Raw genomic sequence first — 18012 nt, 5'->3', positions numbered from 1 at the left:
ACAGAGTTACAAACAAATACTAAGGAGCAGTGAGAAAGCAGTAATAAACTTGTCAAGGAAAGCTCCTCAGCGGAAGTGATATTTGAGCCAAGTCTTGAAAGATGAAAGATATATTATGGATATATTCCTTGGTGTGTCGTCCTGATTTCTCTCCTCATTTCACACCCCACATTCTGTCCTTTGACAAATCCACCTATCTTCCAAATATATCATGAATTCAACCATTTCTCTTCACTTCCATTTCTACCATTTGGACTAGACTAAAAGTGATTTCTCTCCTGAATTATTGTGGTAGCCTCTGAACTGCTCTCTTTGCTTCTTTCTTTTCCTTCTTGAAGTTTATTTTAAACACAGCTAATAGAATAATCCTAGTAAAAACATAAGTCAGTTCATGTCATATCTCTGCTCAAAATCTTTCTATGGCTTTCCGTCTCCAAGTAAAAGCTAATTCTTTACAAAGACCCTATGATCTGGCTCCCCTGTTACTTCTAACCTCATGTCTTAGTACTACTCTTGTTGTTCCCTCTGCTCTGGCTCTCACTGGTTTCCATGCTATTTCTCAAAACCTCCACGCATACTCCCAATTCAGGGTCGTTGTGTCTTCCACCCTCTGCCTAGAATGGTTTTCCCTTAGATGTCCACACAGCCAGCTCTCTTACTTCCTCAAAAGTTTCAGTGAGGCCTTTCCTAAGTAGCCTTACCTAAAATTCAACATTTCATATTCTCTCTTTACCTGCTTAATTTTTTTCTCTATAGCACATACCACATATTTTACTTACTTGTTTGATTTATTATCTGTCTTCCACACGACAGTGTAAGCTCTATGAGAGTGGAGATATTTTTCTGTTTTGTTCACTACTCTGTCTCCAGCACCAGGAACAGTAACTGGCACAAATCAGGGGCTCAATAAATGTTTGTGAGTGAATAAATGAATATTTCTGTTGTGCTAGGTACTATAAGGACCCAGAAAATACTCAATACAGTATAGAAATTACTACGGGATAGAAGTATGTTATAATTCTAGAAGATAAATGCCAGATAGTTGTGATCATATTTCCCAAACTCTTGTTTCTTTGCAAAGTGTTGTCAGAATTTACAACTAGGCACCATTTCCAAAACACTCAAGTGTAATTATTATTCTGTGTCAATTAGGAATTTTCCCGTTCTTTCTCACCTACCTAAATTGTAGCATCAGTTCCCAGCTAGAGCTCTGAAACTGCGTGCACCTCCGGGATTCATTCATGGAAACCTTTTGTGTGTTTTCAGGTTTGAAGCCGCCAAGCTTGTCATGCAGTGGCTCTGCAACCATGAGGATCAAAACATGCAAAGGATGGCAGTTGCTATCATTTCCATCCTGGCTGCCAAGGTATCTGAACTCCTATTATTGAACAATTTTCTGTAGGCAGCTATTTCCTGTTACAGTTACTATTTTCCCCAAAATCTGGGTGCCAGAGAAGTTAGCCTCTTTGCCAGCCTGTTTATTCAAGCTACATTCAATATTGCAGAATTCCATGTTGATCAGAGATTTTAGTCTGACCTTTGGAGTCTGTTGCGGTGAATGATATTAAACTCACACTAGTGAGTTCTTGGACATTTACTTTGTCTTCTGCTTGCTTGCAGCTTTCTACAGAACAAACTGCACAGCTTGGTGCTGAGCTCTTCATTGTCAGGGTAAGTCTATTATCTCCTCTGTGCAGACCACTACACAGTTTCCATTTTCATTGTTTTCAGGCAGTGTTGTGTATCTTCTGACATTTTATATTTCAAAACATTATTTTCATTACTTCTAACTGGATGTATTCATTTATTTTTATAGAGGCAGCTTTATTCCTTAACAGAGATGGAAAAAGCCCTGAACTAGGAGTCAGATGACCTAGGATCTAACTGTAAAGTCAGTTTGTGAACTTAAGACAAATTATGTGAACCATAGGAGCCGAAATAAGCCTTAAGATCCTACCTAGACCTAAAATTCTGTTATTTTGTTATTTATGAAGAAAATGTAGAGACTATTGTAGGCATAAAATTGTGCTAGATGCTTTGGGAAAAAAGATAATTTAAATAATTAACAAGTAATTTTGCTTGCTTACACTCAGTTAAGGAGATGATACAACGAACAGTGAAAAGTTAAAAAAGCTTTACATAGAATAAATATAAACAGTGTCCTAGGGAGGACTGGAGGAAAAAGTCTAGTTCAGAGTTTCTTGCTACAGTCCTGGCATGAGGTGTTGAAACAGTAATGGTAAATGAAAAAGTCAAATGAAAGACTCCCTCTTTTTTCTTTTTAAGATTTTATTTTTAAGTAATCTCTACACCCAACATGGGGCTCGAACCCACAACCCCGAGATCGAAAGTTGCACGCTCCACCGACTGAGCCAGCCAGGTACCCCAAAAGACTCCCTTTTTCTGATTTACATATTATGTATGTAATGAGAAAGTCATTCCTTTGATAAATATGTGTAGAGTACTTACCAGGTACCTAGCACCTTACTAGATGTTAGGGATTCGCATTGAATTATATCTGAAATTTCTGTCCATAAGAAGTACTGGAGAAAATAGCTATCTAGACATGGTTGTAATACAGTCTAATATGTATAATAATAGCAATATGAATGAAAAGAGTAATGTAAAGAGAGGAGAAAGCTGTGGTAGTATAATGGAAAGAGTAGGAATTCTGGAGTTGACACATTTGGGTTTATTCCCAATTCTATCACTTACTAGCTTGGGCAGTCACATAAATTTACTTAGGGTGATAAACTACTTTGTACAGTTATTATGAAGATTAAATGAAAAGGAAATTAAGATTAATTGAAGGGGAGGCACCTGGATGGCTCAGTTGGTAGAGCATGAGACTCTTGATCTCTTGGTCGTGAGTTCAAGCCCCACATTGGGCATAGAGCTTACTTTAAAAAAAAAAAAATTATTTGAAGTAATATATGCTAAGTGCTTAGCACAAAATACAGTATATGTTAGATAAGTAGAAAAGGATGCTGATTTTATTTATTTTTTCTATTTTCAGGGATGACATTTTAGTTTTAAATACGGCTTTTCATTGTTATATATGTGTTTCAGTAATTTTGGTTGGGGGTATATTCAAAGATTTTAAGGAAGTAATGCACTTATATGCTTTGGGAGAAGATTAAACTTAGTTTAAGCAGGAATTAGTAGCAGTAGTAGTGGCAGTAGTGATGATGATCACTAGCTTTTTTTAATCTCTTGATTATCACCTACAATTTACAGATGAGGAAACAAAGGATTAAATTGGCAAACAGGGTTACATAGATGCAGATTCTAGTGCCACACTCTTAGCCACTATGCTATTAAGTTACATAATTGCACTGAGATGTTTTTATTTCTAAAAATTTTTTTTCCTGAATTGTGTAACTTTAAGTAATAGTGTTCATTAATGTTTTCTTGTATCTGTTTGAACAGAGCTCCCTTTTACCCCCAAAACTATAATCTAAAAATGGAATTATGGGGTGCCTTATCTAGGTCTCAAAAGATTTATCTTTCAGACTTAAATTTCTTAGGTTAAGGCTATGATAGAAATAATTTACAAATGGAATTTCAAAGCTATTATCTTATTCAAATCCAATATAGACTTTAATTCTCTTACTATTGTATATAATTTGTTTGTTCTTTATTTTCTTAAGGAAAACTTGGAATTAGATAGAATTAGGTCTTCCAATTCTTATTTTCTCTTACTAAGTTGACTATGATCAAATTACTTAATATTTCTCAGACTCAATTTCCTCTCCTGAAAAATGGACATAACAATACTATAATATAGGATATAATTTGCTGATACTTGATAAATGTTAGCTTCCTTTCCCCTTCTCCCCCTCCACTTTTTTTATCCCAGGATCTGAAATGAATATATGATGTGACTGATTGGGTAAGATAGTTTTCCTAAGCTTTAATCATTTTGGTTTTTATTTTATTTACAGGGTATTAGATTATAGGTATCATCAGAATAATAAAGTATTTCTGAAGATCCTATACTTTTTTCTTGTTGAAGGAAAAATCTGATCCAAGAAGATGTTTGTTGTACTTATAAAAACGTTTATAGGAAATGTTTTAAGCCATGAGACCAATTTTCATGACTTGTGATTATCATCACTAATTATAACAGTTTCATGATGAGAATTTCATTGTTTTTCTTCTTTCAGCAACTTCTTCAAATAGTGAAGCAAAAAACCAATCAAAATTCAGTGGACACTACTTTGAAGTTTACTTTGAGTGCACTCTGGAACCTCACGGATGAATCTCCAACCACTTGCAGACATTTTATTGAAAACCAAGGGTTAGAACTCTTCATGCGGGTTCTAGAGGTTAGAATGGGAATTTAGCCTATAGTTTTGACATTGATTGATTTTAAGTATTCATTTATTATATTTGGTTCTTTAGGTAGTTATAGGTTTCTCTTTCTTTTTACAGTCTTTCCCAACTGAGTCATCCATTCAACAGAAAGTCCTAGGACTTTTGGTAAGATATAAACATTTCCTGCTAAATTCCAAGCTGTAATTAATTATTTTCCTTCTGAGGTAATATGTTGAAAGTTATTTCTCAGGGTGCCTGGGTGGTGCAGTTCGTTAAGTGACTGACTCTTGGTTTCTTGGTTTCAGCTCAGGGTGTGATCTCAGAGTTGTGAGATTGAACCTCACGTGGGGCTCCATGCTCAGCACAGAGTCTCCTTAGGTTTCTCTCTCCCTCTCCCTTTGCCTCTTGTGCATCCCCCTCCCCCAAGGAACACGCACTCTCTCAAATAAATAAATATTAAAAAAAAAAAAAAAAGGAAAAAAGTTGCTTCTCTATTTGTAAACACCTAATGACATTAGAAAAAATATACACTATAATAAAGTGAGAAAAGCAGGCTATAAACAATGTATACATATTAAGATTTCACCACATTAAAAGGAAAAACATAAATTACATACTTTATTATATATTGTTTGATATAGTACAAAGCTTCACTGTGAGCAGTTTTACTTTTATAATCAGAAAAAAAAAAAATCTCATGAAAAAATGTCACTAACTGGGGCACCTGAGTGGCTCAGTTGGTTAGGTGTCAGACTCTTGATTTTGGCTCAGGTCATGATATCAGTCTTGGGATCGTGTCCTGTGTCTGGCTCTACACTTGGCAAGGAGTCTGCTTGGGATTCTCTCTCTCCCTCTCCCTCTGGCCCTTATTACCCTGCTCACACGCCCTCTCAATAAATAAATAAATAAAATGAGTTAATAAATCTTTAAAAAAAATGTTACTAACCTCTAACTGTTCTTACATGCTATGTTTGGTAATTAATAATCAGTACTTAAAAGGCTGCTTAAAAAATTAGATATTCCATAAATATATTGGATATAGATTAAAGTGAGCCCTCTAGGATTTTGAGGCAAAGGTGAAGGAGCAAATGTTTATTTATTTATTTATTTTTTAAAATTTTATTTATTTTTTTTGATAGAGACACAGTGAGAGAGGGAACACAAGCAGGGGGAGTGGGAGAGGGAGAAGCAGGCTTCCCGCAGAGCAGGGAGCCCGATGTGGGGCTCGATCCCAGGACCCTGGGATCATGACCTGAGCCGAAGGCAGACGCTTAACCAACTGAGCCACTCAGGCACCCCGGAGCAAATGTTTATTATGCTTAATCACTGCCATAGGAAAAGTGCCTATGTGGTGAAAGCTATTTTAGAGTCGACCTCTGCTCTTGAGAAATTAGATAATAGGAGGCATAAATGAGTGAGTAAAAAAGGTTGTAGATTAGTGTTTGTTTTACAGATACAACAGTATGAGATACTAAACAATGAGAGATGGATTTTTGGGAAAGCTAAGGGCTGGCATTTAAAGACCTATCTATTCACTATAGCTTTAGTTATATATAAAGTAGAAAATGTAAAAAGATCCAAATGCCCAGAAATAGGAAAGTATTAAACAGATCATAGTATTTGATTGTTTTATTCAAGGTTCATAGGATTACTAGATACAGAAGTTGGTTCACATCACCATAAGAGGAAAAGTGGAATTCATTTTAAATATTTAGAGAGCTTTCATAGAGCTTTAGAAATGCTTTTTTAGGGTGCTTGGGTGGCTTAGTCGTTAAGCGTCTGCCGTCGGCTCAGGTCATGATCCCAGGGTCCTGGGATCGAGTCCCACATCGGGCTCCCGGCTCAGCAGGAAGCCTGCTTCTCCCTCTCCCACTCCCCCTGCTTGTGTTCCTGCTCTCGCTATCTCTCTCTCTGTCAAATAAATAAAATCTTAAAAAAAAAAAAAAATGCTTTTTAAAATTTATTTATTTATTTATTTATTTATTTAATAAAACGCTTTTCTTTTTAAATTTCAAAAAGAATACATGCTTATTATAACTAACCAAACAATACAAAAGTGTATTTTTTTTTTTTTAAAGATTTTATTTATTTTTTAGAGAGTGAGAGAGAAACAGCATGAGAGGGGCAAGGGTCAGAGGGAGAAGCAGGCTCCCCGCCAAGCCAGGAGCCCGATGTGGGACTCGATCTCAGGACCCTGGGATCATGACCTGAGCCGAAGGCAGACGCTTAACCATCTGAGCCACCCAGGCGCCCTACAAAAGTGTATTTAAAAAGCTTAAGATTCTGTCCTGAGCGGGTGCCTGGGTGGCTCAGTCGGTTAAGCTATTGCCTTCGGCTCAGGTCATGATCCTGGAGTCCCGGGATCAAGTCCCACGTCAGGCTCCCTGCTCAGCAGGGAGTCTGCTTCTCCCTCTGACCTCTCTCTCTCTCTCTCTCTCTCTCATTCTCGCTCTCTCAAATAAATAAATAAATAAAATCTTTAAAAAAAAAAAATTCTGTCCTGAGCCTTTAATCATTTTCATTTCCATGAGGTAATTAATGTTAATTCAACCCAATGTGCTTCCTTCCATATCTTTCTCCATTACTTAGTGACTGATTTTTTTTCCAATAATTTATTTTAAAATATTGGTTCTAACAGGTTTTTTTGTGGGCAGAGAACATACTTTGATTTGAGTCCTTTGGAATTTATTGAGACCTGTGTATGGCCCAGAATATGATCTATCTTGGTAAATATTCCATGTGCACTGAGAAGAATGTATATTTTGCTGTTCTTGGTATAATGTCCTGTAAATGTCTATCAGTCTAATTTGTTGTTATTATTTAAGTATCCTTACTGATTTTCTGCCTATTTGTTCTAGCTATTATTGATAAAGGAGTTTTGAAATCTTCAACTATAATTGTTGATTTATCTATTTCTTCTTACAGTTATATCAATTTTTGCTTCATGTATTTTGAAGCTCTGTTAGGTTCATAAACTGTTAAAATGTCCTCTTGATTAATTGACCCCTTATCATTATAAAATGACCTTCTTTATCCCTGGCAATATTCTTTACTTTGAAATCTCCTTTGTCTCATTTAATATAGTCATTCCAGCTTTCTTTTGACTAAGGTTAACATGGTTTACCTTTTTACAGCCTTTTACTGTTAACATGTATATGTCTTTAATTTAAAGCGTGTTTCTTGGGGCACCTGGGTGGCTCAGTCATTTAAGGGTCCAACTTTTGATTTCAGCTTAGGTTATGATCTCACGGTTGTGAGATTGAGCCATGTTGTTGGGCTCTGCGCTGGGCTTGGATCCTACTTAAGATTCTCTCTCTCCCTTTGCCACCCCCCCATCTCCCATCCCCCACTTGCACACACCTGTGCACACACTCTCTTTCTCTCTCTTAAAAAAAAAATGAAGTGTGTTTCTTATAGACAGCTATGTACTTTGCATCCTGCTTTTTTATTTTTTATTTATTTTTTTTAAAATTTTTTAAAGATTTTATTTATTTATTTGACACACAGAGAGATCACAAGTAGGCAGACAGGCAGGTAGGCAGGCAGACAGAGGGAGAGGGAGAAGCAGGCTCCCCACTGAGCACAGACCCCATGTGGGGCTCGATCCCAGGACACCAGGATCATGACCTGAGCCGAAGACAGATGCTCAACTGACTGAGCCACCCAGGCGCCCCTTGCATCCTGCCTTTTTATCCAGTCTGAAAATCTGCTTTTTATTTGGGCTGTTTGGATCATTTAAATTTAATGTGATTATTGACATGGTTAGATTTGAGTTCATTAACCTGGTATTTATTTTCTGTTCATCCCATCTGTTCTTTGTTTTCCCTTCTTTTTCTGCCTTCTTTTGGTTTAAGTTTTTTTTTATGATTCCATTTGATCCCTTCTCTTGATTTATTAGTGATTACTCTTTGTTATTTTAATGATTGCATTGGGTTTGTAGTATACATCCTTAATCACAGTCTTCCTTTAAGTGATTTTATACAATTTCAAATATATTTCATACATTTCTTATACATATATATGTATAAGAATTTTATAATAGTAGGCTTCCATTTTTTCTCTTCTTTCCTTGATGCTATTATCATGCATTTTATTTTTACATATGTTATAAACCATACAGACATTATTTTTGTTTAAAATGTCAATTATCTTTTAAGGACATTCAAATAATTATACTTAAATGTTTACCCAAATAGTTACTATTTCTGATACTCTTCTTTCCTTTATGTAGATCCAGATTTCTATCTGATATCGATTTCCTTCTGCCTGAGAGACATCCTTTAATATTTCTTGTAGTGCACATCTACTGTTGATTAATTCTGCAGCTTTTATATGTTTGCAGATATCTTCACTTAACCTTCGTTTCTGAAAGATGTTTTTGCCAGATATAGAATTCTAGGTTGACAGTACTTTAAAGATGTTAACTTTTTTCTTAGTTGCATTTTCAAGTGAAAAATCTGATGTCATCATTATCTTTATTCTTCTGTATGTACATTTTTCCTCTGGCTACTTTTAAGAGATTAGCAATGATTTTAAGTGATATGATTATGATGTATCTTGATGTAATTTATATCATGGTTCCTGTATTTGGGATTCATTGAGCTTTTGATCTATAGGTTTATAGTTTTCATCAAGTTTGAAAAGGTTTTGGCCATTATTTCTTCAAAATAATTTTTTTTGTACTGTTCTTCTTGCCCCCAACCCACTGGAGACTTTGGAGACTACAGTTTCTCATATATTAAACTGCCTGAAATTGTCTCACAGCTCATTGGTGCTCTTTTAATTTTCTTTGTTCATTTTTCTATGTATGTTCCAATTTGGATAGTTTCCATTGCTATGCCTTCTAATTCGGTAATCATTTCTTCTGCAATGTCTGATCTGCTATTAATCCCATCCAATGCATTTTTTTTTTAAAGATTTTATTTATTTATTTGACAGATAGTGAGAGCAGGAACACAAGCAGGGGGAGTGGGAGAGGGAGAAGTGGGCTTCCTGCCGAGCAGGGAGCCCGATGTGGGACTCGATCCCAGGATCCTGGGATCATGACCTGAGCCGAAGGCAGACGCTTAACGACTGAGCCACCCAGGCGCCCATCATCCAATGCATTTTTTATCTTAGACATCATCATTTTCTTCTCTAGAAATTTTGGTCTTTATTATATCTTCCATGTTTCTACTTAACTTTTGAACATACGAAATATATTTGTGATAACTGTTTTACTGTCCTCTGCTAATTATAACATGTGTCACTTTGGAGCACCTTGGTGGCTCAGTCGGTTAAGCGTCTGCCTTCGGCTCAGGTCATGATCCCAGAGTCCTGGGATCGAGCCCCGCATCGGGCTCCCTGCTCCGCAGGAAGCCTGCTTCTCCCTCTCCCACTCCCCCTGCTCGTGTTCCCTCTCTCGCTGTGTCTCTCTGTCAAATGAATAAATAAAATCCTTAAAAAAAAAAAATAACACGTGTCACTTCTGGGTCAATTTCAAATGATTGATTATTCTCCTCATTTTGAGTTGTGTTTTCCTTCCACTTTGCATGCCTGGGAGTTTTTGATTGGATGCCAGGCATTGTGATTTTACCTTGTTGGGTGCTGGATATTTTTTGTTTTCCTATAAAATATTCTTTTTTTTTTTTTCTAAAGGTTTTATTTATTTTATTTTTGAGAGAGAGAGAATGAGAGAGAGCACATGAGAGGGGGGAGGGTCAGAGGGAGAAGCAGACTCCCTGCTGAGCAGGGAGCCTGATGCGGGACTCAATCCCAGGACTCCGGGATCATGACCTGAGCCGAAGGCAGTCGCTTAACCAACTGAGCCACCCAGGCGCCCCCACACCACATCTTCAATTCAGCAAATACTGCCAGATTCTCTTTAGGCTCCCCATACCTGCACAGCAATGCTGGAAACTGCCCCATTTGCATACCTTCTCTCAGGTATAGACATTCTTGTATACCTGTTGCCCACTATCAAAAAAAAAGTTCTCTGATATATTTTGTCTGGTTTTCTAATAACTTGTTTATGGCAGGAAAGAATGGCCATAATTCTTTTTTTTTTTAAGAACTTTATTTTTGGGGTGCCTGGGTGGCTTAGTCGTTGAGCATCTGCCTTCGGCTCAGGTCATGATCCTGGGGTCCTGGGATCGAGCCCCGCATCGGGTTCCCTGCTCCGCGGGAAGCCTGCTTCTCCCTTATCCACTCCCCCTGCTTGTGTTCCCTCTCTCGCTGTGTCTCTCTCTGTCAAATAAATAAATAAAATCTTAAAAAAAAAAACTTTATTTTTGTTTTAATTAATCTATACCCCCAACATGGAGTTCAAACTTACAACCCCAAGATCAAGAGTTGCATGCTCTACTAACTGAGACAGACAGGTTCCCCAATAATGGCCATAATTCTTTTGATGTTCTATTTTGCTCTATTCCAAATCTTTCCTTTGTTTCTTGTTTTAATAGTGGTGTCTTTGTTGGGGGGGGGGGTGGCGTTCTTTTGTTTGTTTGTTTTTACTTTTTTTTTTTATCGGATACTATCTCACAGTATGAAGTTTGGGGAGGGGAGTCTATCTACTGTTGTGTTTGATGATTCTTACTTATTGTGGATTGTATTCATTGCGAATTGTAATTTAGCACTGTGATGTGTCATCTTTCTAGGGCTTTAAGTTCCAAGTGTGTTCTTCTCAAAGGGTTTGTTTCTTTACTTTCCTTTTTTTCTTCCTTTTCTTGTTTTTGTCACTATAAAAATGCTATGTGAAAAATATAAATAGGGAAGAATATGAAAAACAAATGTGAAATACCTTTTCTTTTTTAAGATTGATTGATTGATTGATTGATTGATTGATTTGACAGAGAGAGATGCAGCGAGAGAGGGAACACAAACAGGGGGAGTGGGAGAGTGAGAAGCAGGTTCCCGCGGAGCAGGGAGCCTGATGTGGGGTTCGATCCCAGGACCCTGGGAACATGACCTGAGCCGAAGGCAGATGCCCAATGACTGAGCCACCCAGGCGCCCTTTTCTTTTCTTTTTTAAGGATTTTATTTATTCATTTGAGACAGAGAAAGCATGAGCAGTGGTGAGGGGCAGAGGGAGAGGGAGAAGCAGACTCCCTCCTGAGCAGGGAGCCTGACGCAGGGCCCGATCCCAGGACCCCAGGATCATGACCTGACCCGAAGACAGATACTTAGCCAACTGAGCCACCATGTACCCCTGAAATGCCTTTTCTTATTTGAATGTGTGAGATTAGAGAAGGGTGATGATTAATCATTGATGCTGGTGAAAAATAGATTATACACATTCTAAAGTATATATAGTTAAACTTGTCTCTTCTATCCTCACTCTTTTTCATATTGAAGAAGAAAACTTGTTAGTCCTTACAAAGTATACATTTGGACATGATGCCTTTCACTTTGATTTATTATAGAATGACTTAAGCTAGGGAGTGAATAGTCTCTTAACAATCAAAAGCTCAGGGTCCTGGTTCCTAAGAAATGGAATCAACGTGTTAGGAAGAAAATTGCTATTTTATAGTAGATCAAATGAAGTTTTAAGAATAAGGATTAATCTTCAGAATAGTAAGTTGGATCTTAGATCCTTTGGAAGATCAACAACAGTCTAAATTGGAAACCCCTCAGTTGTTTCCCATGTGAACAGAGGTCTTCTTATGTACTGCCTAGGGAAGCCATTCTAAGAAGGAACAGAGACTGCAATTATATAAACATGTATTGGCATATGCACAAAAGTGAAGACTGTTATTATTAAGCACAGTGGGTTCCTTCTTAGAAGGTAAAGGGTCATTTAGCCATTTATTATTCATAATACTTTAATTTTTATATTTTCTTTTTTTCCAGAATAATATAGCTGAAGTACAAGAATTGCATTCTGAATTAATGTGGAAGGATTTCATAGACCACATCAGTAGCCTCCTACATAGTGTTGAAGTGGAAGTCAGTTACTTTGCAGCTGGGATTATTGCCCATTTAATATCTAGAGGTGAACAAGCTTGGACATTGAGCCGTAGTCAGAGGAATTCTCTTCTGGATGATCTGGTAGGGTCATTTGGTATTTCATGAAGCATACAAACAACATTTATAGTAGTTAAACTGTCAGAGTCTCATAATGCAGCAATGCAGTGCTAAATAAATATTGTGTTCTTTCTTGTGTGTCTTGTGTCTTGCAGCATTCAGCTATTTTGAAATGGCCAACTCCAGAGTGTGAGATGGTAGCATACAGGTAATTAACAAGATAATTAATATTAAGCTAGTAACCTAGTCATTTTGCTTTCTTAGAGGTCATTCCTACTAGATATATAATGTATTTTTCCCTCAGGCATCTATCTTTTTACTGACTTTTAAAAGGATCAGAGTATTGTTACTTTTTTCTACTACCTGTCATTCATCAGTTCTTCACTTATTCCACATTTATTGAAGACAGTGCCAAGGACTTGTTCTGTGCTCTTGAAATTCAAAGATGAGTAAGACATGGTGCCTACACACAAGAACCTTACAGCTGGGGTGCCTGGGTGGCACAGTCGGTTGGGTGTCCAACTCTTGGTTTCAGCTCAGGTTGTGATCTCAGGATTGTGGTTGTTAGCCAAATACGATCCTTTCTCAAATGGCTAAGACAAAGAAAAGATGTTCTATAGTTCACTTATAGTTTGAAAATAGTAGATGAAATTTCTAGAATGAAAAACTCAGGAATTTTGCTTTAGAAAATGACACTAAATATAGGATGTAACTTTTTTCTTTTGAAATTTTAGGTCCTTTAATCCATTTTTCCCATTACTTGGCTGTTTTACAACACCAGGAGTCCAGCTATGGGCAGTTTGGGCCATGCAACATGTCTGCAGCAAGAATCGTACGTACCAAAAAGAACTATGTTTTTCTTTTTTCAGTGAAATTCTCCTTGGGCAGGAAAACCATTTCTACATGGTATATTGAAGTGATTTTTTTAAGGATACAGATTTTAAAAGATACAATATAAGAGAATCTTTAGGGGTGCCTGGCTGGCTCAGTTGGTAGAGCATATGACTCTTGATCTCAGGGTTATGAGTTCAAGCCCCATGTAGGACAGCAAGATTACTTTAAAAAGAAGAGAGAGGGACGCCTGTCTGTTAAGCATCTGTCTTTTGGGGCACCTGGGTGGCTCAGTCGTTAAGCGTCTGCCTTCAGCTCAGGACACAATCCCAGGGTCCTGGGATCAAGCCCCACATCGGGCTCCCTGCTTAGTGGGGAGTCTGCTTCTCCCTCTCCCTATGCCCCTCCCCCTGCTTGTGCGCTCGCTCTCTCTCTCAAATAAATAAATAAAATCATTAAAAAAAAGAGCGAGACAGAATCTTAGGTTATAAACTAAATTTATTCTTTCAGAATTAGCTTAGTAATACTAGATACTGAATGACAGTGGTGAATGAGGCACTGTTCTGACCTCATGGAGTATGAAGATTAGGAGCCTACAGTGAGTCCATTTACAAAGCAAAAGTTTTAAGGCAATCCAGTGTTTATGGTTCATTCCAGTGCCCAATCCTCATCCACACAAAATCCCATTGTTTAATAAGATACTGCTTTCAGCACCCATAGTCTCTGGAGAAGCAAGAATTTAGATCAGATTCTGTATTACTCTTTTTTGAGGGTTGTGATACAACTCTTTGTTGTTTATTTATTAATAAAAACTCAATCCATAAATGATTTGAAACATTACACAAGAACACTTTAATTGTAAAAACACTTTAAGTATAAATTAAAATATTTGAAATTAGAAATCAGGATCAAGGAAAAATAATTTGAAAAGAAATTAAAGATTATAGGGAAAATAATAGAATGTAAATATGTAGACCATACATGGTGATTCATGTTCTTTTTGTGACGGGGCTGCAAATAATCAGCTACAGGATTCTCTTTCCATATAAGGAGGAAAAACTATTCCATATCCTCATGGGAAAGCTTTTCTGAGCAATTAACTACAAATTAAATTTCTTTTATAGAACCTCGAGGGGCGCCTGGGTGGCTCAGTTGGTTAAGCGACTGCCTTCGGCTCAGGTCATGATCCTGGAGTCCCGGGATCGAGTCCCGCATCGGGCTCCCTGCTCAGCAGGGGGTCTGCTTCTCCCTCTGACCCTCTTCCCTCTTGTGCTGTCTCTCATTCTCTCTCTCTCAAATAAATAAATAAAATCTTAAAAAAAAAAAAAAGCTTATAGAACCTCGATAAGGGTGATATTATAAATGGCCTTATATAGGAAATGCGAGTGTTGTTTTTAACAATAGTCTTGTAGAAAAGAGCAGTAACATTTTATTAGATACTTTCTTATTCTTTGATGAAAACTCAGTGCATACTGCAAAAAGGGGACTCAGTAAAAGCTCTTTTCTGTGGGATAGACAGGGGAGGAGTGTTTAGGGAATGGGATGTGACAGACAAAACTGCTTTGTACCCAACTAAACTTCTACCTGGAAGCTTTTCTGACCCTTCCTACTAAATTCCCAGTTTATTCATAAACATAAGCTGTCTCTGATCCAAAAATTTCCTCCTTTTATTGTCCCTACAGGTTCTGAGAACTCCCTAGTTTCTTAACAGCCTATCCCATGTTATACCCAGCCTCTAATCTCTAGGCTTCTTTCCTTATTACTCAAACAATGGGCTTTTCACAGTTTTATAAGAGAAGAGAAAACATAAAGAATAGTGTATTTTCATATAAGTGGGTTTTTTTTTTTTTTTTATGACTACTTTTAGGTGTAGGTGTTCTTTTAAGTTTACTCTGTGGAGTGACCACCCTGAAAATTTTATTCTAAAATGCACTGTGGGGGGGGGGGGGGGCGGTGCCTGCCTGTCTTAGTCGGTAGAGCATGCAACTCTTGATCTTGGAGTTGTAAGTTAGAGCCCCACAATGGGTATGGAGATTACTTAAAAATAAAATCTAGAATAAAATAAAATAAAATAAAAATAAAATACACTGTAGGGGCACCTGGCTGGCTCAGTCAGTAGAGCATGAGACTCTTGATCTGGGGATCATGAGTTCGAGCCCCCCAATGGGTATAGGGATTACTTAAAAAAAAAAAAAAAGACAAGAAATAAAATGCACTGTAATTAGGGAATGTTAGAGTAGTTTATCTCCAACTCAGGTAGTTCAGGTTTCTGCATTCTTGCTTCCCAGGCTTATTTGGCTTATATTTAAATGGAATTAACTTCTCAGTTTGCATTAAAAGTTCTAATGCTGCTTACAGCTTTTAATAATTAAGAGATAGTATGGCATAGTAGTTAAGGGCACACAGGAATCTACCTGGATTCAAATCATATTCCAGCACTTACTATGTATGCCAGCTTGAGCAAATTATTAAGTTTGGGATTTCAGTTTCCACCTTTGTTAAATGGGAATAATAATAGTACCTATTTCACACATTATAATGAGTATGTTCCCATATTTTAGAAAGTTTAACAACATGATTTTTAATAATCACATTATCTTTATTGTATGACATTAGTTTCCTAGTACTCATAACAAAGTTCCACATGTGGGTGTGTTAAAAGAATAGGAACGTTTGGGGCACCTGGGTGGCTCAGTCAGTTAAACGTCTGCCTTCGGCTCAAGTCATGATCCCAGGGTCCTGGGACCCAGCCCCGCATTGGGCTCCCTGCTCAGTGGGAAATCTGTTTCTCCCTCTGCCCTTCACCCCTCTTGTGCTCGCTCTTGCTCTCTCTCGAATAAATAAGTAAAATCCTAAAAAAAGAAAAAAAAAAACTCTCGGGGCGCCTGGGTGGCTCAGTCGGTTAAGTGTCTGCCTTCGGCTCAAGTCATGATCCCAGGTCCTGGGACCCAGCCCCACATCAGGCTCCCTGCTCAGTGGGGAGCCTGCTTCTCCCTCTCTCGCTCCCCCTGCTTGTGCTCTCCCCCTGTCAAATAAATAAATAAATAAATATCCTTAAAAAAGAAAGAAAGAAAAAGAACTCTCAAAACTTAGGGGTGCCTGGGTGGCTCAGTCAGTTAAGTACCTGACTTCAGCTCAGGTCATGATCTTAGGGTCCTGGGATCAAGCCCCACATTGGGCTCTTTGCTCAGCGCGGAGCCTGCTTCTCCCTCTCCCTCTGCCTGCTGCTCCCCCCGCTTGTGCTCTCTCTCTCAAATAAATAAATAAAATCTTTAAAAACAAAAAGAACTCTCAAAACTTAATAATAAGAAAATAATACAAGTAAAAAGAAAATGGACAAAAGAGTTGAACAGACCCTTCACCAAAGAAGATTAATGGATGGCAAGTAAGCCCATGAAAAGATGTTGAACATCATTAAGACAAACATATATGTCAGTGCATTAGAATTGAGAGTCCAGAAATAAATCCATGTATTTATGGTCAGTTGATTTTTGACAAGGGTGCCAAGACTATTCAGTGGGGAAGGAATTGTTTTTTCAACAAACAGTGCTGGGAAAACTGAATAGGCACATGTGAAAGAACTTGATTCCTTACCTCATACCGTATATAAAACTTAACTCAAAATTAACTCAAAATGAGGCCAAGGCCTAAATGTAAGAACCACATCTACATATATATAAGCATATAAAATTTTTAGGAGAAAACAGAGACATAAATCACCATAACCTTGGATTAAGCAATAGCTTCTTAGGACACCAAAAGCATAAGTGACAAAAGAAAAACTAGTTTAATTGGATTTAATAAAAAATTTTTAAAACTTCTATGCTTCAAAGAATACCACCAAGAAAGTGAAAAGACAACTTATAGAATGGTTGAATTATTTGCAAATTATATAGCTGATGAGGGACATGTTTTCAGAACTATATATAAAGAGCTTTTACAACTCAATGATAAAAATAACCCAGTTTAAAGATGGGCAAAGGATCTAAATAGACTTTCTACAAAGAGAACACATGAATGGCCAATAAGCAGATGAAAAGAAGCTCAACATCATTAGTCATAGAGAAATATAAATTAAAACCACAGTGAGACACTACTTCACACCTACTAGGAAGGCTGCCTATAAACAGAAAGATGGATGATGACAAGTGTTGGCAAGGATGTGAAACAACTTTCTCATTCATTACTGATGGGATTGAAAAATTATAAAATCAGGGGCGCCTGGGTGGCTCAGTCGTTAAGCATCTGCCTTCAGCTCAGGTCATGATCCCAGGGTCCTTGGATCGAGCCCCGCATTGGGCTCCCTGCTCCGCGGGAAGCCTGCTTCTCCCTCTCCCACTCCCCCTGCTTGTGTTCCCTCTCTCGCTGTGTCTCTCTCTGTCAAATAAATAAAATCTTAAAAAAAAAAGAAGAAAAAGAAAAACCTAAAACTACTACATGCATATGTGTATAACAGTATGGATGCATCTCAAAAATGTCATGCTGAGCAAAAGTAGACAGACTCAAAAGAATACATACTATATGATTTTATTTACATGAAGTTCTAGACCAGGCAAAAGTAGTCTATATCATAGAAATTAGAAAAGTGGTTGCCTGGGTGAGGCTGCAGAGATTGACTACAAAGGTGCACAAGGAAACTTTTTTAACATTCCATATTCTGATTGTGATGGTAGTTACAGAAGTGTATACATTTGCCAAAACTCATCAAATAATAGATTAAATTTGGGTATATCTTATTGTGTATAAATTATACTTTAATAAATATGACTAAAATTTAAAAAACCTTTTTTATTTTTTTATTTTAAAGATTTTATTTATTTATTTGAGAGAGGGAGAATGAGAGAGAGCAAGCACATGAGAGGG

The 18012-nt window shown here is 37.3% G+C and overlaps 1 protein-coding gene across 1 annotated transcript in view; it reads left to right on the top strand.

Moving 5' to 3' along the window:
• The window catches only part of ZYG11B (zyg-11 family member B, cell cycle regulator), a 71097-nt gene that overhangs the window by 46827 nt on the left and 6258 nt on the right, over positions 1-18012 (top strand). The window contains exons 7-13 of the mRNA XM_045897680.3: positions 1267-1366; positions 1621-1671; positions 4167-4328; positions 4435-4482; positions 12145-12342; positions 12474-12526; positions 13053-13150. Coding sequence (XP_045753636.2) covers positions 1267-1366; positions 1621-1671; positions 4167-4328; positions 4435-4482; positions 12145-12342; positions 12474-12526; positions 13053-13150 — 710 coding nt within the window. The remainder of the gene's footprint in view (positions 1-1266; positions 1367-1620; positions 1672-4166; positions 4329-4434; positions 4483-12144; positions 12343-12473; positions 12527-13052; positions 13151-18012) is intronic.

This window comes from Mirounga angustirostris, unplaced genomic scaffold (genome assembly GCF_029215605.1).
Source record: "Mirounga angustirostris isolate CCGP_5_RB_7025 unplaced genomic scaffold, mMirAng1.0.hap1 SCAF_4, whole genome shotgun sequence".
Lineage (NCBI taxonomy): Eukaryota > Metazoa > Chordata > Mammalia > Carnivora > Phocidae > Mirounga > Mirounga angustirostris.
This window is presented reverse-complemented; position numbering and strand designations above follow the sequence as displayed.